The 26,273-nt window shown below is 44.0% G+C and overlaps 1 protein-coding gene across 4 annotated transcripts in view; it reads right to left on the bottom strand.

Annotated features, from left to right (window-relative positions):
* Positions 1-5,019: 5,019 nt before the first annotated feature.
* Mcu (mitochondrial calcium uniporter) overlaps positions 5,020-26,273 on the bottom strand; it is a 170,231-nt gene continuing 148,977 nt past the window's right edge. For 3 of the 4 annotated variants that reach the window (XM_076557208.1, XM_076557211.1, XM_076557212.1), the window contains 6 exons: positions 24,135-24,305; positions 22,998-23,102; positions 14,512-14,672; positions 12,653-12,856; positions 9,293-9,409; positions 5,020-6,867 (listed from right to left, as the gene is read on the bottom strand). In XM_076557208.1, coding sequence (XP_076413323.1) covers positions 6,790-6,867; positions 9,293-9,409; positions 12,653-12,856; positions 14,512-14,672; positions 22,998-23,102; positions 24,135-24,305 — 836 coding nt within the window. In that variant the 3' untranslated portion in view covers positions 5,020-6,789. The remainder of the gene's footprint in view (positions 6,868-9,292; positions 9,410-12,652; positions 12,857-14,511; positions 14,673-22,997; positions 23,103-24,134; positions 24,306-26,273) is intronic. The other variant, XM_076557210.1, reaches the window with a different exon arrangement.

Genomic DNA, 26,273 nt, shown 5'->3' with positions numbered 1-26,273 from the left:
TACTTTTTTTTTCCCCCTCTGTCTCCCGACTGCTGGGATTAAAGTGTGTGCCACCACCACCCAGCTAGAGTTTTACTTTTGACCAAAGAGGGAAACTATGAGGACACACACACTACACATCACCAGGCCTGGTTACAGTAATTATAGATGTGGGGGCTTGAAGGCCCCTGGTAGTCTAGGCTGTGGGCTCTGAGAGCAACAAGTCCAATAAAAGGCAGGGCAAAGGGGAACATCAGAGGGGGTGGGCCAGAAGTTGTCAAAAGAGAGCCTTCATCTAGTGACCGAAAGAGGCAGATTCAGAGACCCATGGTCAAACATTGGGCTGACCTCGGGGAGTCCTGCTAAGGAGAAGGAGGAGGGATTGTAGGAGCCGGGGGGTTCAGGGACATCACAGGAAAACCCACAGAAATGGCTAGCCTGGCTCATGAGAACTCACAGAGTCTGAACCAACAACCAGGGAGCCTGCATGGGACTGACCTAGGCCCTCTACATACATGTGACAGTTGTGTAGCTTGGTCTATTTGTGGGACTCCCGGCAACGGGAGCAGGGGCTGTCCCTGGTGCTTTGGCTGGCTCTTGGGAACCCATTCCTCATGCTGGATTGCCTTGCCCAGCCTGAATACAGGGGGAGGCGCAGACTGATATGCCATGCTTTGCTGATGCCCAGGAGAGGTCTGCCCCTTTCTAAGCAAATAGAGGATTGGGGAAGGACAGAGGAAAGAAGAGGTGAGGAGTGGGGAGTGAGGGGCGGGGGCGCAGTCAGGATGTAAAATAAATAAATTTTTAAAAAGAATGATTTTAAACAGATCTGAGGAAAATAAATTTTCTTTCCCAATCCAACTTCTAACGCCCCAAAGCCAGAAGCTTTGGGTTAATCTTACTTTTTCCAAATTATTGTGGCTCCTTTCTTCTAAGGGCAACATTTCAAGAAACTATTAGTGCTTACTAAGGGCTGGGGGGTGCTAAGTACTAGATTGTGATAGTAAATACAAGCGGTCCCTGCAGGAGTTCCAGGTAAACAAGGAGTTGCGTGGACCTCAACTTGCAGTTTTAGTTACTTTCGCACCGTTAGGATTCAGGCAGTGTGGCCACTGGCTTCTTAAGCTGTGGTTTTATGGCAGTGATGGATGGCCGTGGGACTCTCACGGCAGGGCAACGCTGTTAACAGAAAAAAACAAGTCTCCCTGTTTCCTGTCCCTGAGAAGCCATTTGAGAGCTTCATGTGTGTTTCAAAAAAAAAACAAAGGACGTGTACATGAGATAAAGCCGGTTTGTTGCCAAGACTGATTGCTGGAGTCAAGGACTTTCACCGGATAGCCCTTTGGTTCTATAAACAAGAATTCCTGGGGCAGCAGGATTCTCTCTCTCTGTCTCTCTGTCTCTGTCTCTGTCTCTCTCTTTCTCACACACACACACCCTTGTGTTTCTCTCTTTTTATTCCCTTTTAGTTAGCCTGCCTTAAAAAAATGATTAAAAATTTTAAATATACACAAAAGTCAGAAGAACAATGCTGAATACCCAGCTGCAGAGCTCACTAACTTTTTATTAATTTTATTTTGTTCATATTCTACTTATGCATTCCTAAGATGGGGTCTTCCTTATTTATGTAACAATGCGGTTGTGATTACAGCTATGAAAAGTAGTAATAACTCGTCTGTATCTGATGCCCTGTCTATGTCTAACTTTCCTAATAGTTTCAAATGTTCATTTTTATTGCTAGTTTGAATCAGGATTCAACAAGAGTTTTACTATTGACTGCATTTCCCTGTGTCACTTAAATTTCCTTACATTGTCCTTCCTTCCTTCTTCCTCTTTGCTATTTGCTGAAAATGCCCAGTCATCTAACCATCAGATTATAGAATATCCCATATTTCAGATTTGATTGCTTCTTTATTGTATATCTTAGCCCCCCCCCCAACTCCCATAGCTAATGTTATTAGGATTTAAACCCCCATATTCCCTATTGACATGGAATTACCACACCTCAGCCAAGAGGAAGTAAACCAGATTGCTGTTCTGACACAGAGGGTGAGTACCTGAGCTGGGGTGATGGGTGAGATTGCCCCAGGGAAGAATACCCCAGGATGGAGGGTGGTGGGAAGTTAACATGAAATTTGTGGTTACAGGAAGGAGACTCTGCAAAGGCCAAGAAATTGGGGACGTGAGGAGGGAAATCCAAGAGCTGAGTCACAGGAGCCTAGAAGGCTGAAGGAGATGCCCTGTTTAGTGTGTGCCTCACTTATAAAGCATGTGCCAATGATATGCAAATGTGAATTTATAAAGCAGGCAATTTTACATTCAGTATGATCCCAAGGAGATAACCCAAACGGTGCTTTATGGAAGACACTGTATATGACTCATTTGGGAGAAGAAAGAAGTAAAGATTGGTGATACTGAAAAAAATCAATGGCATTTATATCATTCCCCTGTAAAGGTCAGGGGACATTGAAGAAGAGGGGCAGGAGGTCTATAAGAGCCAGAAGATGGGTCTAGAGGCTTCGAAATGCCATCTAGATTTGGCCCAACAATTCCAATCGTAAACTAACCACCATGGTTACCTGTACTGACCTGCACAAGACTGGCCCTGTCAACAATGTCACAGGCTGGGGAGGGGCTCATGAGATGCTATTACTTGCTGCTCAACTATTGGCTATTGATAGATTCTGGGAAAGGGGTAGTTGCTGTCTTCAACAGTCTACACACAGCTGAGTCCACCAAGCTCTGATGGGTGGCTCCATGGTCACACAGATGGCCCCTGGTTAAACTATTCAGTAGGTTACAAAATACATGTATAGACATGAATTAAGAAAAACAGTTGCAGCAGGGAGATGGGAGAGGGTTGGGGGTAAGTGGTCAGGACACATTGTGCACATGTGTGAAACTGTCCGTCAACACATTTAACTAATAAAAAAATGGGTGGAATTGGAGTGAAAGTGAGTCCCTAAACCTAAATAGTTTCCCTTTTCTGTGAAATCCTAGGTAGATTTGAAATCTAGCATCTTTATACCTGTATTTGAAAGCATCCATCTGCATGCTGAGCACCACATCCTGGCCACAGGATTTTTCACTGGCCCCAGGATTTCACACTGGCCCCAGGCTGCTCACCAGTTACATACTCACCCATCCTTCAGATGTTTCATTGTTGGACTTTGGGACTCACTGGAGTCACAGCACACGTGTGACTGAGCCACCGTCTCTTCATGTCCTTTCTCCAGAGCTACGGTTCACCTGGTCAACAGTCTCAACAGAATCGTCAGCCGTGCTTGTTAGACCCTGACTGCCAGCTGCACAGAGGTCTGAGAACTTGCACTTCTAGCAGTTTCTGTGAGGTGAAGATCATCTCTGAGGACCCTCTGTTAGTCTCAACTCCAAAAGCTCAAGTTCCCTCAGCCATCTGCATTGCCCCACTCAATGACAGATCAATGCCAACCACACTCTGGCTCTATCGGGAATTCACAACTTTATAACATAGCAAAGTACTCCTAACATAAATCTGCCACCAGAACAGTTAGTAAGTGTTTAGTTTGGGGGCCCTAAGTTTATTCTTTTGTGTAGCCATCACTATCGCCCATCTCCAGAACTTCATCTTCCCAGATGAAAATGCTTTAATGCCTCTTAAACAGTAGCTCCTCATTCTCCGATCTCCCCGGAAAATAACGCTTCTCTTTCTGTGAATTTGATTAGATGGTTCACACAAGTAGAATCATGAAGTGTTTTTCCTTTAATGATTTTTTATTTACCATATTATCATCAAAGTTTATCCATGTTATAGCATGTCAGAATTTCCATCTTTCGTGGCTGAGTAGCATCCCACATCCATTGTATTTACAGGCCACATCCATCCTTCTGTTTCTGGAACCTTGGCTGCCACTCTGAATAAATAGTAGTGTGCTGATGTGCACTTGCATTTCTTCCACTCTTGGCCAAGCTGAATAACCCTGTCACTGTTGAAGCCTCAAATTCTTTCTGACACATACCTAGAAGTGAAATTGCTGAATCATACAGTTATTCCGTTTGTTGCTGTCAATTAATATCTACCTCTTACTGGATAATTCACAAAGCACCGTGTAGTAGAGCTCATATATTATCTCACTCATTTCCCATGCAAACCCCACGAGGTAGATATTACACCCACATCTTACAGATATTACAGGCATTTCAGAAAGAATGACTACTTGCCAACTTCCCAAGAAGCCCAACCGTAACTTGCTCTTCATCTGTCTCAAATCCCCCCAAAGCAGAACAGAATGTTGCACACAGTGGTCCCACATTTTCACCCTTCCTTTATCCTTCACTTACCTCAGCTGTGTCTAGTAAGGCTCTGTAAGCTGCAGGGAGATGGACCATCACTCTGCAGGCTCTCTGAGCTCAGTCTTCACAGAGCGAACAGATACCATGTTGTTTTGTTTGTGTTTTTTGATGCACCTTTGACAATGGTGGTCCCCCATGATAATCTCCTATTGAGTTAGCAATCATAAATTTGATTCAATTTCTGAAAATAATGGCTATTTAATTTATTTTTTAACAGCTTTCTATGTAATCAAGGTAGAATGATATAAAAGTGATTTTTCCCCTCCCTGTTATCAAAAGGCGAGGATATCAGTTTCAATGCCGCTTTATACTGACTATAGAAATGACTTGACATCTTGGTGGCTCTGGAAAATTGGGACTACTATGTCCACTTACGTTAGGGAAGAATTAGTGACATACAGGTTTAAGAAGAAAGCTTAATTTGATGCTGCTACTTTTATAAAATCTACTTTTATTTATTTATTTATTTAATTTTTTTTTTTTGAGACAGAGCTTTATTCTGTAGCTTTGGCTGGTCTGGAACCTGCTGGTCTAGAACTCATAGAGACCCACCTGCCTCTGCCTCCTGAGTGAATGCCGGGATTAAATGTGTGTGCCACCACATCCAGCCTATATATATAATATAACTTTAGACAAAAATCTTCCCGGCTGCAATCACAGGAAAGTCAGTTTCTTTCTGATTTTGTTTTAAAGAACGAGATGCTGTGATTCAAAAATTGAATAAGTATTTATTGTTCCAGAAGGTACATTGCTTTTTATACATATTTCATAAATGATACAGGATTGTACACGTGTTCAACATTTTGCTTGCCCCCCCCTTGCCTCCCACACCACCCAGAGGATTCACTCATTGCACTGTGCCTTTCCTTCGTAAGAACCCTGCACCCCAACAGGATGGATGGTTTAAAAATACTCCACGCAACAGAAAGAAACGGGGGAGAGGTTGGACAACAGGAAGGAAGTAGGAGGCTGGGGACTGAGACATGCATCCTTTCACTCTGTCATGCCAGTGAAGGGTGGTGGCGGAAGCGGCAGTCCCGGCTGGCCTTCGACCTCTGCAAGGCACCTGGAGTCTGGGCTTGTCATCCGGAGGTTTGCTTTCATACACAATGATCCCAAAAGGAGGAGGAAAAGGAAACCCCTTGCCCCACGAGGAGGGCTGAATCACGTGAAGGGATAAAAAAGCCAAAATCCAATCAGCTGTGCGGCAAGCCCGCCTCGTTCTTGCCATCCCGCCCCCGGAACAGTTAAAAACAAGACAGTAGACAGAGATTTCTTTGACTTTTCGAGTGCAGGTGCCATCTGGAAATATAGTAGAAAACATTCTGATAGAGGATAAGATTAATTCTTCTGCCTCTCAATTTAAGATAAAAAGAAAGAGGGTGGAGAAGGTAGGCTAAAGGAAGCCATAGAAAGGTATTCGTGTATAAAGATAATCGCACCCTTTGAGATCCACACTTGATCTACAGCGACTGGAGTTACGGTAGGGTTGGGACGGCGCACAATGGTGAGGAAGTGTGTGTCTTAGATAAACCAAGGGCATCCCAGGCCTGAGGCAGCCACAGAGCCAGGATTTTTCAGCTGATCTGTAGACGTCCATCCTCCTTGTTGGGTAACACGGATGAACACTGGCCCTCTGACCTGTGATGTGGAGCAGTGGGGGTTATCAATGGGATTGGTATAGAAAGGAGAGGATCTTTTCCTCCTCTGAAGACTAATTGGTAAAAAAACAAAACAAAACAAAATACAACGAAAACCTCATGCAGTATTGCCAGTGATTTCTAGACCCCGATTCAGAGTCCTGGGAGATAGACATGAGAACTCATGAAGAGACGATTCAACTGTCAATCATCAAACAGTCGTAAGTTGATTCCAATGATTATTTGGATAAAAGTAGTGTAACCTACGTAAGTAGGTAGGTAGCTGGTAAGAAAAGGGATCCAGGATGGAGAGATTCCTGGTAACTTTGCAGAGACTGGGTCTAATTTAAGATGAAGGCTAATCTCACCGGCTCAGACTCTGCCAACCATGATTCATAAGGATTTGCTTTCTTATATAGTTATTTATTCCTATGTCAAAAATAAGAAACTTTAAATAAAAAAAAAATCAAAAAACCAGACTAGAGTTGAGTGGGGTGCTGGTGTGTTAGTGTTTTGCAGACCTTGCAAAGATGTAAGAGATGAACACCCCAACATCACCCTTGCTTGTCCTCTTGGCTGTAACTGCGCTGTTCCCATTTGGAAACGGAGACGTTTAAGACAAGATTCACCACACCCTTTGCACTGGTACTCCACGATGCCTGATCCTCAGAACTGAACATCCCTTTCTTCCCCAAGATCCCTTTTGTGTTCTGTTTTAGAATTAAAGGTAAAAACCCTCTCCCCCACGAGGCCCCCCCTTCCACCTGCAATGCTTTGATTAAAAAGGCATGAGTTATAAACAGGTGCTCTCTCTGCCGGGATTCACGCTCTGCGCAGATCAATCCTTTTCTCCGATCTGTCGGAGGGGCAGATGTACTTGCAACGGGTCTCTCAGTCTCTTAAGGTCCATTTCTGCCTAAAATAGAGACAAGAGGTGAGAAAGGGTGGCCACTGAAGCTGTGAGCAACATTGTTGCCCCCTGAGAGAGGGAACAGCCCTGCCTTCATTACTACAATCGGAAGACATCCTCTCAGAGACTGAAAATCAGAAGACAAATGTCTGTAGCCCAAGGCAGTTCCTCCTAGAAAAGCAGAATGGCCAGGCAGTATAAAGCCCCGAGCCTAAGAATTCAGGGACCATGTGGGACATCCGTGACAGCATTCCTGCATAAAACTTTAAGAGGAACCAAAGTCTTAAAAAGTCCTAAGACTTTGTTCATTCAATATCTATTTAAGTATTTACTCAGTCAATAATTTGTGTGTGTGTGTGTGTGTGTGTGTGTGTGTGTGTGTGTGTGTGTGTGATAGGTCTTTCTATGTAACTCTGACTGCCCTGGAACTCAGATGTAGACCTGTGTAGACCAGACCATCCTTGAACTCAAGAGCTCAGCCTGCCTCTACCTCTGGAGTGCTAGGATTAAAAGCGTGTGCCACCATGCTTTGCTCAGCTTTGTTGATCTTTGAGATCATCTCACTCTGTAGCCTAGGTTAGCCTCAAACTCATAGTAGCCTTTCTACCTCCGCCTTTCAGTGCTAGGATGATAGGCATGAGTCTTCCCACCAGCTAGAGCAGTGTTAAAAGGATGTGCAGTCAATTGAAGCCTCTTTGAAGCATCTCATGCTTGGGTCTCATCCTTAAGAATTGTATTAATTAAAAAAAAAAAAAAAACAAAAAAAAACCAAAAAGGCCGGGCAGTGGTGGCACACGCCTTTAACCCCAGCACTCAGGAGGCAGAGCCAGGCGGATCTCTGTGAGTTCGAGGCCAGCCTGGTCTACAAAGTGAGTTCCAGGAAAGGTGCAAAACTACACAAGAAATCCTGTCTTAGCCAGGCGGTGGTGGCGCACGCCTTTAATCCCAGCACTCGGGAGGCAGAGCCAGGCGGATCTCTGTGAGTTCAAGGCCAGCCTGGGCTACCAAGTGAGTTCCAGGAAAAGGCACAAAGCTACACAGAGAAACCCTGTCTTGAAAAATCAAAAGAAATCCTGTCTCGAACCGCCCCCCCCCCAAAAAAAGAGTTGTATTAATTAGCTGTGGGCAGGGCTAATGCACCTGTATTTATACTGGCTCCAGAGATGACTGACCAGTACTACCCTTGGCTTAGAATGACTACATACAGCACCAGAAGGCAATGTGGAAGGTGGATTATGCCTATTAACAGCACAACCTCATCAACACACACAACCTCATCAACACACACAACCTCATCAACACACACAACCTCATCAACACACACAACTTCATCAACACACACAACCTCATCAACACACACACACACACACACACACACACACACACACACACACCAGGTAGCTAAGCACTACAGAGGAAGGAAGACCTTCTGGGGACTGTTGAAAACCTCCGAAATCACTAGACTATGGAGAAAACAAACAGGGATTTATTCGCCAAAATTGAAGGAAGTGCAGGAATTTGAAAGAGGTGCTGCTTCTTGGAGAATATGCTTGTCTTTAAAAGGCATCTTCTAGAACGCCCTCCAGGGTACGCCTGGCACAGACCTTTCGGTCTCTCCTCCTTGCTGTGGGGTTTTTACTTTGGTGCTGTTGCTGCCGTCCAGTTTAGTTGGGAAGTCTTTGGATCAATTATTGTAGAGCAATTAAGAGAAAATGAAAGTCACCAAACAAACAAGCAAATAAAGAACACCCAGATGACTCTAATTGAAAAGCAGGCAATTCTGAAGAATTGAAAACGAACAAAAGAAAAAATAGCTCTAAAAATCTCAGTGTTGGTGTCAACAGGATAGCTGGGACTTGTCATCTTTTCATCCACTCAGGTATGAAAACTAGAGGTGATGTGGTGGCACACTGGTGTCAACCCAGTGCCAGTACCCCAGAGACTGAGCTAGGAGGATAGAGGCCAGCCTAAGGCACATACCCAGACATGTCTTGTAAACAATAACAACAACCACAACAACGCCTGGAGATGTAAGTCAACTAGCCGAGCTTGCCTAGCATGCTTGAGGCCCTGATCTCAATCCCAGGCATCTCAAAAACCTGATGTATAATCGATCCCAGTACTTGGAAGGTGGAGGCAGGAGGACCAGAAGTTCAAGTCGTCCTAACCGCTATACACTGAGTTCAAGGACAGGCCAGGTTACACAAGACACTGCCTTAAAACAAACAAACAGAAAAATGTCCTAATGAGAAACCAACTCCCTTAAAAAAAACCCTTCTAGCTAAGTGTCTACTGCTAACAGTTTAAATAACTACCTTTACCCAGGATACAGTGGCTGGATCCCTCCTTCAGGCTGCCCATTTGAAGAACTATGATTATGGATAATAATGATGCTATTTAAGATGGGGCTGTAAATTCTTCTAGAATTTACCTGAGCAATTGCGTCCTTGAGTTGATTGTATTTCTCTAGGTCAAAACGTGACTTTTTGGCTCCTTTATGGAAAAATAATAAGTACTGTCTGTCTCTGGCTTCTGGATAAACATATTCCTACAAAACAAAGGAGAAATTAGCCCATGAGTCCTCACTAGTAGTATTCTAATAAAGACATTAACTGTTGGTTAATTATTAACATTAATTAGACTCAACACAACATGTATACATAAGGACAGACCAACATGCCGTGGCACATATTTAGTTATTTCGTAAACATTTGTTTGTCTTTTGTGTTTTGAGACCAAGTTCCCATATGTCTCTCGGGCAGGCATGGATCCTGGGCTCAAGCCATCCTCCTGCCTCATCCTCCCCAGCAGCGGGGACTGCAGACACTGGCCACTGTGCTGGGATTTGATTGTTCTTAGGCAGCCAGAGTCTGTTCATTTCTTACTGCTGTGTGCTATTCTACTGTAGACCACATTGTGGTGTCTGTCTGTCGTCTTTTCTACCACTGCTAAGCTGAGAGGGGCCGGCATGCCTGGATTCACTGAGTTTTATTATTTCAAGGACTTTGCCGTCCGTCTTACAGATTCTTTAGGTGGAGAATGTAGCATATCATTGTAACAATTCAGAAGAATTTAGATGTTGCTCATGGTGTTCATTAGAGATGGTAGTTAGGCACACCAATATTTAGCATAAGAAGCTATGTCCATTTAATTCAGCTGATGCTTCTGGTCAGAGGTGTGACTAAATTGTTTACTATTGCTATGTCACAACTTGTCACTTGGGGGCAGTAGCAGTATTCTGCAAGTTCAGTGGCTCGTCTAACACAGGAAGGACACAATTCTAGAGCTACAACTACGCGGTAACGTAGAAAGTGCTGCCACTGTGTTCCAGACTGGCACTGCATTAATGTGGAGCCCCAGTGGATATGTACAAAGAGGAGCTCTCCGTGGCAGTAATCACCTCCCCGACCCCAGCCCAGCCCTCCCAGCTCAGGCTGGCCTAGAATTTTCTATGTAGACCACACGCCGCCTCTGCTACCCGAGTGCTGGAATATAGGCGTGTGACACATTCCTAGCCTCTTCAATACTACTGCTATTCTAGATCCAGATTATTTCGTTTTCAGAAATAACTATACATGAACAAAGTCAACAGAGGGAACGTGGTAATTTACAGGAAAGAGAAGCTTGGGGGCAGAACACAGCTGGGTTCAGTTCCCGAACCCACAGTTTTCAACATGTAACTCTTAACCTAATGAGCCTTACTTCCTCATCTGTAGCATGGATATGTACTTATAGAATTGAGATGAAATACATGGGGGGATGCATATTTATGCTATTAGATGTAAAATGTATGACACGCGATTCACCTCGGGGAAAGGTGTATGGATGTTTTCACAGATGTGAGAAGGGAAACTTAATCTTTTCATAATTGAAGAGATGCAAAGTCCATAGGGAAATGCCTTTTTTTTTTTTTTTTTAAATTTGACTGACTGGCAAGAATATATCACAAATAGTTTCTGAATGCAAGGTATAACTGGAGAGGTTCTTGGACGTGCCTGAAGGCGTGACTCATTAATTTCATTTGTTCCTTTTATTCAGTCCTTGAGGTATAAGGTACCATGTCACAGGGTCAGGGATAAAATGTGAACGGTGTCCTGCCTGCGCAGGTGTGCTAGAGCACATCTGTAACCTCAGCACCTAAGGCCTAGACAGGAAGATCCCAAACTTCAGGCCACACTGAATTACAAAGTGAGAGCCTGTCCCCAGAGCAAACAAACCACACCCTTCCAATAATAATAATAACAACAACAACAATAATAATAAAAATCCACATAAAGATATTATAGTCTCCTTTGAAGGAAAGACATTGAATAAATAATTATGAGCAGTACAGGGCAAGAAAAGTGAGAGACTAATACACTGCAGTGATTCAAGAGGAAAGGGAGACACTGAGCTGCTGGAAAATGATCAAAAGCTCATGAGAGGTGGGGGTTTAAGTAAACCTTGAAATAGGACAGTTAGGAAGGAGCAGGGAGAACTTTCCAGATTAAAGAATGCTGTGAGGCGAGGAATGGGGTAGGGGGCAATGGAGGGCATCTTGGGGGACCAGAACACAGTGCGAACACTGAGCTGAGAGACATTTAAGGATGGACAGCCATCAGTTATGAAAGCCCAGGCTGGGGAGGAGGAAGAGGGAAACTGAGGCAGGCTGCACCCAGAGAGGCAGCTGGGTAGGATGACATGGTTGCTCATTCTGTTTACTCAGGACTGCTATGAGTCACAGTCACCCAGCAGACCCTGGGTGAGCATTCAGAGAACATGGACTCTTCACTTTCCCCTTCTCTACCAGGCATGTTTGGGAGGCCAAGAAAGGTTACATAAAATTCCCATGCTTTTGTTCCCCCACACATGCCTAGGTCCATGATCACAGATCTAACAACAGGAGGAAAATGTCTAGTTCAAAAGAAGCCATGTAAAACTTCCTGAAGCAGCCCTGAGACTGCTTTAGACACAAAGAGAATGTGGGGAGTCTGGTGTGTCTCCGCTGCTCTGAATGTTTCTTTTTCAAGGCAGCGCTGGTTAGATCCAGTATGGCAGACATAGTGACAGCTGCTGATGGAGCTCCATGGTAGAGTGTGTCTAGCATATGAGAGGCCCTGGTTCCATCACTGGCACCACATTAAAAAAAAAAAAAGCCATAATCCATCATCCTTCTCAAAATGTTACCATGGATCTCCATGACACTTGAACCAACACCATCAACAAAAACTGGTTCTAGGTACTAGTATTCACTAAGGTGGCCTTGGTTGATAAATAGACTGAGGATAAAGTGACCAAGTTGTTACTGTTCACCTTTCTTTTGTGGGTCAAAACATCCCTGAACATACACAGAAGTAGCTTGCAATCTAGTTTATGCATTCAGTTAATTATAAGGAATTTCAATTCTAAAAATTCAATGAAAAGTTGGGTGTCATATATTTATACATAAAATATTTACATAAATATATAGGAAGTCAAGCCATTGTGGCTGGAGATGTAGGTCAGTGTGAGAGCTAGTGTGTATAAGGCCCTGGGTTTGAGCTTTAGCATTGTAAGAACAGTATTATAAATAAATAAATATCAAACAAAAAGGTGAACAAACCCCTTATGGTGGCACACTCTTCTTTTCACTCATCTTATTACAATGTTAATTCTAGAAGCATCTATGCACAGGATTCATAGTGGCCAAGGCTGTGTCATACACATCCCTCTCCATCTTTAGCACCTACAACAGTACCGGCACGTAACTGAGAACTGGCCTTGAAAACTCCTTTCCTGGTTTGGAAAAGGAGGCCTGGGGAGGAATCCTTACCTGGCGCGTCATCACGAAGTATGCGTACATGGCCATGGCACTTCCGTAGGTGATGAAATAGGTGACCGGCTCCATGATGTCCCAGGAGTATTCCCACCAGGTAAGCCGGGCCAAAATGCCAAACTGTGTGGCCATGTAGGCCAGGCCACCCCATAGCACCAGAGTCGTCCTCTTCTCTGCTTTCCTGCTGATTTCAATTCGTACCTAGCGGGCACACATGGACAACCTTCAGGCACTTGCTTTGGAAACAACGCCCGACTCTTTTAAACTGCTCTACGTCCACAAATGGAGCGGGGCTTATCAACAAGCTGGAGTCAATTCCAGCTATCGTAACCTGCCTCCTCAATAACAGTGGTAGTGTTCACCGAACATGCCGTCTACAGGGACAACTAGGAATTCTGTGTGCTTTCTGAAAGTTTTACCCTAGAGGCTTGTGGAAATAAGAGCGTGAGTTTCAACAGCTCTTCATCCGACAGCAAGGCTAACTTTCCAAAGAGGTGAATAAAAGCCGCCATGTCCTCTTCCTAGTGCGTCAGACTCCATCTATTATCAGTTTTAGTTCAAATTTATCCCAGGGCAGAACAAGAGAATGAGTCAGCACAGACTGCGGATGCTGAGCAAACGTGTTCAGGACGAGATCTGCAGGGTCCCCTTAGCTTTCTTATCGCGTAGGCTGAACATGGCGCATGCTAGATAACACATGGTAACAACTGTCCTTAGGAGAGCAAAGGCACACCGTTGACAGGACTTATTCCTTTCTCCAATCCCAATCATCCAGCCTCTTAAAATGAAAACATACATGTCACACAACATGGTTTGGTCAGCGAAGGACTGCACATATGACAGTGTATGATTCACGTGTTTGTGGCGATGCTGGCCTACGGAAGGCCACTGTATTGTTAGTGCAGGAGAGAGGGGTATGACTCTTGAAGGCAATGAACAGCTACGCTACTGGAGAAAGTACTGTCTAAACTATCCTTTCCGTTGTTAGTCTAGAGGCGGTTACACAAGCCTCATACATGCAGGGTCACCATGTCTCTGACTCTATCAAGAGCTCATGCTGAGCAAAGACCTAGACCACCTAGGTCTACACAAATACACTCTGTGAGGTTCTCACGATGAAGTCTCTTAGAGACATTTCTCAGGATGTATCCCCATCATTAAGTGAGCAATGGCTGCACCTGCAATATCATAAAGATTTAGGGTAACATGTTCACAATACCATATTCTAAAAATGTAAAGGAGAAAAGTCAGTCATGGGCCTGCATGAGGTTATTATATTCCTTCTGATTATTCTTTGTGTATAAGCGTGCACATGAATATCAATAATGGTATATGAGTAATATATCATATGAATAATGTATATGAATAATACATTAAAACTTGGGTCATAATTGTCAGTGAGACGGCTCAGTGGGAAGGGTGCTCGCCAGCAAAGCTGATGGCCTGGGTTCAATCCCTGGGACCCACACTGTAGAAGGAGAAAAACCGACTCCTGCACATCGTCCTCTGCTCTCCACATGTGCTCGTCATGGCATGTGCGTGCCAACACAGTCACACATAAATAAACAAATAGAATAAAAAAACCTGGATCATATCAACACTCTTTTTACTTTCTGTAGCATGGATATTTTCTACAGTGAATTAGGTTTACACAATGTGTTCCGTACACTCTTCATTCATGACCTGGCATCCACGACATTCAGAAGCTCTCCTGGTCAGTAGTCACCCAATAAGCTAATGGACCAACTTGCATAAGTGGACTCAAGTATATCAAAGTGAGACACGGAAGCCCATGCATTGGGGGTTGGGGGACTAACACACAGGGGATTGAGGGAGCAGCCTGAGGGGGTCCACACCTTCTCCAGGGGAGCCAGCTGCTGCTTGAGGTTCTCCAACCTCTCCACCAGCTCCCGCTCCTTGTTAAGCTGGTGCTGCTCGATGCACAGCGTGGTGTAGAGCTGCTGGACCAGCGTCTTCACATCGTTCAGGGTTTCTGCATTTTCATGGCTTAGGAGGTCTGAAAGAAAGAGGTTCAGAACTGTGGTGGGGAATCTACTGTGTGAGAGAAGAATAAAAACAGATACCTTAAAATAAACACATAAATAAAACAACAACATCTTAGCCAGGAGATGGCTCATTGGGGACGGTGCCTGCCGCCAAGCCCGACGACCTGAGTTCAATCCCAGGGAACAACATGGTGGAAGGAAAGAACCGACTCCCACAAGTTGTCCTCTGACCTCCACATGTGCACAAGTGTGCACACATGCACACACTCAAAGTACATGCATGTACACACACCTACATAACTAAAAAGGTAATAAAAATTGAACATCTTAAATGAAGAATTGTTATTCCTAGATCTATGAGACAATGGCAAGGCCATGAGGCAGGTCCATCCATTATGGGAGTCCTTCAGCATTAAACTGAATTAACAGTTTTTAAAATATCAGTCTATACATGAAGGAAGTAAAAAAATCACAGGAGGGTGACTCAAAAACTTTGAAATCAATACCTATTATTTTATTCTTGGAAGTCCAAGTACTATGAATACAGCCAGGACCAAGAGAAATGGGAAGGGTCACCCCCAGTGCTGGGTGTGGCTGGGGAGCTTGTCTAGCATACCAGGGCCTGGGCCTGATTCCCTAGACCTGAAAAACAGTAACACCAACAGACAGACACAAAAAACTTAGGACACAAGTTCAAAGCCAGTCAGGGGGGCCAGGGTCAGCTTCATTATGATTCTTTATGAAACGGTTGGTCTGTAATTTACCTGTGGCCTTGACATTTTTTGTTTATGTTTTTCCCCACTTAGACACTTCTGAGAAAAACACACAACATTTCAAATTTGCAAACGTAAAGGCAAAAAATAAATAAAAAAAACCCAACAACACAAAAAACACCAACACTGTAGTAATCTTAACACTACACACCTCCCCCAGCATACCAGCCAACTTCTATTCTATCTTGTTTAGCAAAGGCTGAGAATAACTGTCCGGGCCTCAGTATCATGCTGTAAAGGGTTATGAAAATGATTGAAAAGGTGAAAGATTAAATTCTTCAATTCACTATCTTCTATACGGGCAGCAGGTGTCTCCAAAACTCTAAAATGTGTTTTGAGGCTCTAATGAAAATTCAGCTACATTCCAAGCCCTGATCAGTCCTTTCCCAAATCAAAATTTGGCTCCGGGAACATGAACAATCTGTTTCCAATAGCCTCCAGTATAGTTATCACAAAATGTTAATCAATGAAGAAATCCATGGAAGGCAGGGAAGTGGATTGGAGAAGGGCTGATGTGGTAAAACGTCCAACATGGAATCTTCTAGAGCTTCAGTAAATGTGTCTGGGATCAATGGCAACAGAAACAAGAGCACTGTGGGTTCTAGATGTCGTCCATGAGAACAGGATCCTATTGCAGCAAGGCTGCGAGCTCATACTGGAATATAGCTTTACCACACAAATGCATTCTAGAGGGCATTTCTTCCATCTAGAACATTGGTGGACCCCACAGCTCCCGACTCCAAAGGTCAGGAGCTGAGGTAAAATGAAACCTCCTAATACTGCCCCTGCAACTCAGTTCTCTTTTGAAAAGGTAAATCCTGAAGTTGATATGTTTCCCATGGTTAACGAAATTCTCTCCCAAATAGTATCCTATGCTGTGGTGGTTTGGATGAGAATGGCGTCCGTAGGCCATGTCTGAACACTTGGTCCCCAGCTGGTGGAACTGTTTGGGAAGGATTAGGCGTGGCCTTGTTGGAGGAGGTGTGTCATGAGGGGAGGAGGCTTTGAGGCTTCAAAGGCCCCCAGCCATCCCCAGTGTGCCCTCTGCCTCCTGCTTTTGGATCAAGATGTGAGCTCCCAGCTGCTGCCCCAGCGCCATGCCTGCCTGCCTGCCTGCCGCCACGCTCCCTGCCATGATGGTCATGGACTCTTATTCCTCTGGAACCATAAACCCAAACAAACCCTTCTCTAAGTTGCCTTGGTCATGGTGTTTTATCACAGCGTTTGGAAATAAGGTTGACATTTGTTTTTACAATAAAGGAAATTTCTATTAGAAAATCATTTAAAATGTGTTAGTTTAGAAAAATAACCTTCAGGCCATGGGTTCCACTGTGTAGATTTAATTAATTAGTTAACTGATTAAGAGACAGTGTCTCATTATGTAGCTCAGGCTGGCCTTGTATTCATCTCATGATCCTCCTGCCTCTGTCTCCTGAGCTGGAAGCTCAGGCAAAGCATCTTCATGCCTACAAAACTTATTTTTTGTATCAGTCTTCCTCTGTTCACTGAGGCAGTACATAATTGTTTTTTTTCTCTTCTAGGTTGATGTTGTAGTTAGAAGGTTCTGTGTCTCATTTCACAGGCATAGGGACACTTGTAAGCTATTTTTTAATATTTTTCTTCTTTAAAATTTAACTTCAGATCCACACTCCCTCTATCACAACAGTCCTACACATTTTCCTGACATACGCATGTCTATATCTTTCATGATATACGTTCAACACTCTGCGTAAACTGTGGCAAAAGATGGAGACATTGTCAGGCTCTGCCAGTAAGTCATAAAACAAGCAGTGAGGTGGTGGGAAGACTCATCCAAACAAACACAGCCCAAAACTGTGGAAGAGGAGGAGGAGGCATTCCTCACAAACTGGCATGGTGAGGTCGCCATGGCCTCCTACGAGGTAAGAGAAGCTGTTTAGTTTTTATACCCAGTCAATGTGTGAGACTGTACTATGCTTCCAAGAATACCTTCCTCTGAGTGGCTCTGAGTCAGGGCTAAGCAAAAGAGAAATCAAGGTGAGATTTTGGAAGGGTCTTGAAGGGTGCTTGAGGGAGTCGGGCAGATGCAGAGAAGCCTGCTGACAGACCAACTGCATCTGCTCCCTCCCACTGTGTCGGGCGACCTCTCATCCGTAGCATTTGTTGATTAATGGCAAATCTAGACCCAGAACCAGATGCAGACGTCTAAAAATGGCCTGTTCAATATGGGAACCACTAGCCACATGCTTCTGTTTATTTTTAACTGTCTTAAACTAACAAGTAAAAAGTATATATATTTATCATCAGTATGTTATTTTTGAAATATGTATTCATTCACTGTGAAATGGCTAAATACATGTATTTATTATGTCACATACTTTTTTTTTGTAATGAGAAGACAAAAATCTACTCAGTGGTATTCAACAGTACATTGTTATTAGTGATGGTCACCCCACTTGAACTTATTCAACTCCTGTTGTTGTTGTTGTTGTTGTTGTTTAATCTTATGACTGATAGTTCTGTAACTTTCCATTGGCTAAATTTAAATTACTTGAAAAATTCAGTTCTCCAGTTATAGGGTCAATTTACTTATAGGCTACTACAAGGACAAAAATGTAACATTTTTAACATCGCAGAAAGAATTTTCTTTTTTGGTCCTGGGGATTGAACTCAAAGCCCTGTGCCAGAAAGTTCTATTTAACAATCTCTCCACCTACAATAAAGCACTTCATTGCAGGCCTCCACTAAAATCTGGATGTGCATGGATTTCCAGGTTCCCTAACAAGCTATCCCATGGTGCCACAGCTTCAACCTTTCTGACTTTTCTCTGGTCCCCCAAGCTCCCCTTTCAGACCCCTCTCCTTCAGCTATAGCTATAATCTGTAAAAGGTCTTCCTCCTCCCATGAATATTTTCATGCATATCTATGGGTATATTTGTGTATTCATGCACGTGCATGTGCTGGGGAGGCAGAGACAGGCAAAGACATACATGTGTATGCATGTGTGTGTGGATGCTGAAGGGTAATATTGGGTGTGGTCCTTAGAACATCACCACCACCTTTGAGACAAGGTCTTTCACTGGCCTGTCTCTGCCTCCCCAGCACTGGGTAGACATGTGCCACCATGCTAGACGCTTTTGACATGTGTTCAGAGAAGTGGGAGGCAAGGATATTTCTAATTAACTCTCTCCCAGGCTCCCACCATAAATCTTTTTTTTTTTAATAATATTCATGTGGCTCCGCTTCACTGAGACATGATACAAAAGACACAAATAGTTTGTATGATACTATGTCACCATTTGCCTAAAACATGTATACATATTTGCTTATGTGCCAATAAAGGCTATTTGGGGACCAATGATAGGTGATTTTTATGTAAGATTATTTTAGTCTTTGGGAGCTGAACCTTATGAATGTATTATCTATTCTAAACAATAATAAGAACAACAACTAACATGCTACCACAATGCCTTCTAACAGCAATTAGAAAAACCCAGATAATGATAAGTTATAGGTCTCAGAGAGGTGCCATTCTAGACCTGGCTGAAAGTAAAGTTATCTTTTGGCTTATGTAGTGGTAAAGCTTTGGTGGACTCGGGGTTTACGATTTATTTGTCAGGTTGCTTTAACAGGAATGATATGGCTGTAAGGTATTGTCAAGGCCCAGGTGACAATAATAACCCCATCCCTTGATCCTGAGAAGTCACTGGAGACGAAAATTTTAGCTAATGGCTTAGCAAGAGTTCTTTGGGCTAAATCATGCACGGTTTACACACACAAAAAATAATAATGGCAATGTTTACCAACATCTCTGAATACACCATCGGTCCCATAATAATAATGTCAGAGAGATATGCTAATATAACGAGCCATGGGAAGTCTTGTCATCCACAAACATAATTAGAGAAGGTCTTGGCTAGCTGGGTCTCTAACGAGGCACTCATTTTCACTGGTTAGTTTGCCTGTCGACCTCATTCCTCAAATCACATCACTAAGAAGAACCTGTGGATAGCTAAATGGCAGCTAGCGATAGCAGTGCCAATCAAAATGATTCTTCTCAGCAGGGGAAATCATATCCTCTAGGGACACGGGGTTCATTTTCTCCTTTTCCAAGAACAAGAGAACGGTAACTAGTTACTTTCCAGGCCTTTGTGTTCCTTTCCATACTCTTGTTTCTGGTTGAGACTTTAATGACGAACAGCCATGGCCACTAAAAAGATGAGCTAGAATTGGCCACTAGCTTTCCTGTTATGACATGTCTCCCTGTTCTAACCTGGGACACAGGTCCTCTTGTTCCCCTCGCTTAAGCACAGGGCTGTCGACACCTACAGCCTGCTGTCCCATGTACACATGGCGTGTGGCCAACCTGGACTTGGTATGAATGAATCCTCTGTCCTTGGAGCCTGCTACGTGTGAACTCATAGTTTATACAACATTCTGAGTATTTTTAGTTCTCACAAGCCACAATACACCACCACACACACAGTTCTTTAAACTACATAGGAGGCTGGACATGGTGGTGCACACGTACACTCCACACAGTAGGGGGGGTGGGGAAGGGCGGTAGGATTAATAATTTGAGGCCAGTTGGGGCTCTACAGTGATACTGACTCAAATGACCAAAAACAAAATTCAAATTCTTTAAGAATATTGCCAACCTCCACCATTTGGGTTACAGTTATCTCCATAAATTTTAGACTTTTAACCGCTGAAAATTTCATATCCCAATCTACTTCTAGGGAAGTTGGGCAGGTATCTCACAGTTTTGAGACACAGAAAAAGAAAAAAAAAATCACCTGTGAATCAAATATAATCCCTCATATGATCAGTTTATACTTTAGTTTTCCTAAAGTATATATATTAGTTTATACTTTAGTTTTAAGCCTGAGAGCAGCCTTTTTTAAGAAACAAAAGCATTTCTTTCTGTTTGAAAACCACCGAGAAGTCACTGGATTAGTCATCACTTCAAATGAAAACTCTTAACTTGTACACTTGTATATGGAAACTCCCATCTCCTTTTCTAAGTGTTACCTACCATCCATCCATCCATTCATTCATTCATTCATGCGTGCATTCATTCATTTTCTGTTGCTAGACAAGAGAATCTGGCCTCCGAACAATCAAAATGCTTCTTGTTTGAGCTATTTAATTCCTTCAACATAGGATGACCACAGTGCCTGCCCTCTCAGAGAACATTTACAGAGAAAAAGAGTAAGTAAGAGTCCAGAGGTTAATCACTTCTGGTTTGTTTGGAGCCAGAGAAAGAATAAATAGGATGCTTTAGGGTGCCATGGATGAGCTGACGTGATGATTTTAACATGAGAAGATGGAGGAGAGGAAGGAGCAGGGAGAAAGGCACTGTGTGTGTGGGGGGCAGGTGTGTGGTGGGAAGGCCTATGTGGACTAATGGATGGGTGTCTGGGGATGTTTACTCAGGCCCTCACTCTGAACTGTTTCTATGATAGAGCCAATTCTTTTTCAAGTGTACTTATTTATTTAAATTCATATGTATGTGTGCATTATGTTGTAGAGACCACGGGTGTTGGATTCCCTGGAACTGGAGTCACATACAACTGTGAGCAGCCTGGTGTGGGGACAGGGAACTGAACCTGGGTCTTCAAGAAGAGCAGCAGTGCAGCCGGGCGGTGGTGGCGCACGCCTTTAATCCCAGCACTCGGGAGGCAGAGCCAGGCGGATCTCTGTGAGTTCGAGGCCAGCCTGGGCTACCAAGTGAGTTCCAGGAAAGGTGCAAAGCTACACAGAGAGACCCTGTCTCGAAAAACCAAAAAAAAAAAAAAAAAAAAAAAAAAGAAGAGCAGCAGTGCTCTTAACGGATCCATCTCTCCAGCCCATTGAACCCAACTCTTATTTCTCTGTGTTGCCCTGGCTGTCCTGGAACTCACCATACAGGTCCAGCTGGCCTGGAACTCAGAGACCTGCCTGGCTCTGGCTCCCAAGGCCTGGGATTAAAGGTGTGCACCACTGTATTTGGCTTAGATCCAATTCTTTTTTTTTTTTTTTTTCGAGACAGGGTTTCTCTGTGTAGCTTTACGCCTTTCCTGGAACTCACTTGGTAGCCCAGGCTTAGATCCAATTCTTAAGAGCAGGACTAAAGGGAGATGTCCTACGAGGTTAGTGCAGGGAGTCCTGATTGTGGGAGGGGCATTAGAAGAAGAAAATGACAATGAATCTCAGGGCAGAGGGAAAAAGGTCCAAAAAGGCAGAAGCCGCCCTGGAGCCTGGGATGAAAAGGAAGACCAGTAAGACTGCGGCATGCATGTTATGTACGTGTGTGTATAACAGAGACCATTAAAATACCACCTCTGAAGATGTGCACCAAAGTTGGGCACTTCACTTTTTCCCCCACATAAGAGTAAGTATGCATATGGTGGCAATTCTAAGGATTTCAGAAGGCCCCCGGACTCAGAACATTGTGATTTTTGTAGTGGTGGGAAGGCACTGTGCACAAGAACCATGGTTCCCATTTTGAGATCTGATCTTTTTCCATGCTAGTGATGTCTGGCAGAGAGCGCCCACTGCTGCTTCCGGTCAGCCATGTGATCACGGAGGTAACCAACCCCTAACCTATCGTGAGCTGCCAGTGTTTCTGCTTTGGGTGGTGTGTTTTACATGTGTGCATCCACGTATGTCTAAAAAATACCCTGTCGTGTATTGTACATGAGATTATCAGAGATTTATAACTAAGCAGGCTTTTTGTGAGATGATTCTGTTCAATCGTATTTGATGTGCTTAAGTTCTGGATACACTTAAGATAAACTAAACTAAGACATAACGTTTGCTTATGGGCAGTGGTGGCGCACGCCTTTCATCCCAGCACTAGGGAGGCAGAAGCAGGCAGATCTCTGAGTCAGAGGCCAGCCTGGGCTACAGAGTGAGTTTTAGGACAGCCAGGGCTGCACAGAGAAACCAAAAAAAGAAGCAAGCAAGCAAGCAAGAAAATGACATCATCTTTGGTAAGTCGGGTGTATCAAATACAGTTTATATTTACGACTCCATTGGATTTACTAACCGCACTGGAAGCCAAGTCCCATCCGCACAAGTGACTTCAGACAGCTGAACTTAAGCCATTGAAGAAACAGAATGACTGATCCCTAATACAGTGTGCAGCAGATCAGAGAAACCCTTGATTTAAACATAAAAAGGTTTCCTTCCTCTCAGCTTAACATATAAGAATGTGGCCCTGCCATGATGGATGCGTTCCTTTGGAACTGCAAGCCAAAGGAAATCATCTGCATGGGAAACCAAAGGCTGCTGAGTTGGTTCAGTGGGTCAAGGTGCCTGCTGCCAAGCCTGAGACCTGAGTTCAAGTAGAGGGGCTTTCATGGTGGAGGGAAAGAAAGTTGTTCTCTGACCTCCACAAGTGTGGAATGATAACGCATCCGGTATCGAGGTGGAAGCCTGGCTTAGTGCATAGCCAGGCTTGCTGTACAAAACACGTGAAGACCACATGTTGTCTGGTTCTCAGGGTTACTCATGGAAAAACTAAGGTCTTTCCAAAGACCTTCCCACATTTACAACATTTTACTAAGGTTGGTTTTTTCGTTTTGTTTTTTTTTTTTTTACCTCTCTTTGGTGGCCGTACGTGGTATGTTAGGTCGTTAATGACAAGCTTAAAGTCATCGAGGAGGAGGAGGTCTATTCCCGTGGAAGCAGCAACTCGAACGCCATCTGTGAAGATTTTAAATGAAACTAGTCACCGGCCCATAATGATTTAAGAATGGTCAGAAACAAACAAAACAGCAACAACAAAGCTCCCCCCCCCCCAAATCTCAAATGGCTTTAGAGCGCTCTCTCCCACTTCTCAGTTAACCTTTGCCTCGCACCCCCCAGGCCGATGCTAAACACAGACGGGCTTGTATCATGCTCCTTGTGAGGATTTAACAATCGCTTTTCCGGCAGCTGTGGGAACAAGCGAGCTAACTGCTGGTCACTGACCCACAGGGCTCAGCTGGAATCTGGAGTCACCGAGGGGAGGGGAGGCGAGGACCTTTACATTGGAAGCCGGGTGAGGAACCGGCTCAGCGCTGTCCATCACACGGTACTTGGCCACCCAGGCACCGATAAGTTGCTAATTAACTCAGTAGGGAAGGATGGGGCGGGGAGCAAGTGTACCAAACGGGTCTACCGAGTACATTACAGGATGAGTCTGGAGTGTCTGGAGCACAGGGGTCAAAACTCAAAGGACAGAAGTTGGGGCTGTCGTAGCTGGTGACTCGTAAAATGGGTCATTACTAGTCTCTCAATCTTTCTGTAGGTTTGAAAGATTTTTCTAAGTCATAGCGACAACAATGTTTTTGGCACTTAAATAAACAGATGTTACATCAAATGAGAGTTTTTAGTGTCTGATTGTATATTCTCTATTTTGGCAAACATTTGAGGGCTCAGCTACCGGAAAAACATATTCTGCACCTACGGTAATGACAAGAGGTCTCCATAACATGAAATGTGATTGCCTGCTTGTCCTTGTGGCGGCATTGATGGGAGCCGCTTTGGAATGAGACTCCCTGTGGGCGCACATCTGCTGACATCCAACGGTTATGTCCTGAGGACCACTGGGACAGAAAGGGCTCTGTCTCCCACACTTGTGAAGCAAAAACTCCCATGTTCCCTAACGTTAACGGAGCAACGTTCTCTTGGACTGGGCTGTTTGGGGTGGGGCGAGCGGAGGGGGGCGAGAATTAAAGATGGAGGCAACTGTACCTGGTGAATAGATGGCAACTCTGTCGATCCCCCGATCCTCCTCTTGCAGTTGCCGTAAGAACACACCGACAGAGTCAGAGATGGGCTTGAGTGTGAACTGGCAGCGTTCACGCCGAGATGGTAGCCGCACGGATATCACGGGCAACCCATTTTGATAAACCACCGTCACGTCTGAGCAAAAGGACCCACAAACACACGCATGACAGTTAGGCTTTACTCTAAGTCAAACGTCTCATCCCCACTATTCCTACCTGTGGTGGGACTGCCATCAGCGTGACTTCAAATGTTTTTAAAGAAAGTTAAGAATAAGAATTTTTCGGGTTAGTCTAGGAACAGACTCATCAAACAGACCAAGGGACTATTTTTTTTCTGAGATGAAAAAATGCACAAGGAGCTGTCTTCCGAGTGGGCCAAGGAGAGGCTTTGGTGGAATGCAACACAGGGAGTCCTGGTATGGGTGAGCCAAGTCCTGGTCCTGTCTGGCAAGGTTGTACTAAGTAGCCAAAGGTGGAGGTGATTGACACGACCTGTAGGAGGTGTGTCAACCTTGGGAACCAAAGTTTTCAGAAACTCTTCCCCAAAGTCTACCAATAATAACTGAGGCTCGGGCTGGGTGGTGGTGGCGCATGTCTTTAATCCCAGCACTCGGGAGGCAGAGGCAGGCAGATCTCTGTGAGTTTGAGGCCAGCCTGGGCTACCGAGTGTGTTCCAGGAAAGGTGCAAAGCTACACAGAGAAACCCTGTCTCGATAAATGATAAATGATAAAGTGACGCTTAAACTATAATATATCTAAACATTCACTTACACAACATGATGTGTCATGTGTTAAACCAGAAGCCAGCCCCTTTCGGGGGTGTGCGCACATCCCTCCGAGTTCAGTCAGAAGTGAAAGCTCACAAGAGAAATGTATAAGGAGGAGCACTGTTAGCCATCAACGGAGGGACTTGTTACACAGCATGGACAGCGTTCCTTATTTTCTTTTTTCTTTCTTTGGCAATTTCAATGCACAGAGCCTTAGCAAATTGAATCCCAGAAAACCTTTTCTAAGAATAATTTTTCAGATATATTTTTAAAGCAAAGTTTTCAGCTCCAACCCTCACATTAGCAGCTAAACATTTAGAGATGATGCCAGCATGAGGGGAAAACACGGGCTTTGGAGTAGAATTTGGGTTTGGATCTTGGCTCAGCATCTTTGGGAATTACATAACATCTATGGACTTCACCCCCCTCCCCCCCCACACAAACGGAGAGTGGGTTCCTAACTCTAAGAGATGTTGCAGGGAAGGAATAAAACAAACCACTCAGAACACTCAACATACTGATCACTAGGTGATAATGAGCTAGCTCCCTTTGTAACTCAAAAGGCACCTTCTGTTATTCTCATAAGCGTCACACCCCTCAAAATTAGATTAGGAGGAACTGTTCTGGAGATTTGGAAAGCATCGAACTTTCCAGAGTTGTCACTCACACCCAAGTTCCTTGTCTGTCTTAACAGCAAAACTCCAACAATTCTTATTTTCAATGGACATTTGATGAGTTCTGACATGTCTCAAGGTCGGGAGTCTTTAGACTCCCTCCCTGGACCCCTGCGAATCCCTCGGTACTTTGCACCTGCTTTTAGAGCCTATTGTATTTGATTCTGTAGTAAATTAGTGGAGCTATGACTCATAATTCTTTGTATGTGGTGTCCTTCCCTGGGCATGGTTATGAGATGCATGCATGCTATATGCAATTGTAGTTCATTCATTTGTATGACTGAGCGATACTTTTTAAATTACATTTTTAGGTTAACATGGGTTCACCCTGATACCTTCATCCTGCCCAGCACTGTTTGGATGCACAGACCTATTGCAATTTATCTTCGCACCTGCAAATAGAAAAGCTATTTCTAGTGTCTCAATAAAGCATCTAGGATTACTTGTTTAAAAGCCTCTGTGTGGACAGTCAGTGTCTATCTGTGGCAGATGCAGTCACCTACAAATCGGTATTTGGGAAACCTTTGTGTCTATGTTGAGCAAAATGTACATTCTCCTTTAAATAATATACTGACCATTTACAGAGCATTCATGCTACGTTCATGCATACTCTAGGCCACCCTTTCCTTCCTGTCCAAAGACCCCCCTTAAATATCACTGTTG

This window comes from Peromyscus maniculatus, chromosome 21 (assembly GCF_049852395.1).
Source record: "Peromyscus maniculatus bairdii isolate BWxNUB_F1_BW_parent chromosome 21, HU_Pman_BW_mat_3.1, whole genome shotgun sequence".
Lineage (NCBI taxonomy): Eukaryota > Metazoa > Chordata > Mammalia > Rodentia > Cricetidae > Peromyscus > Peromyscus maniculatus.
The sequence above is the reverse complement of the archived record's forward strand: the minus strand, read 5'-3'. Positions and strand labels throughout refer to the sequence as shown.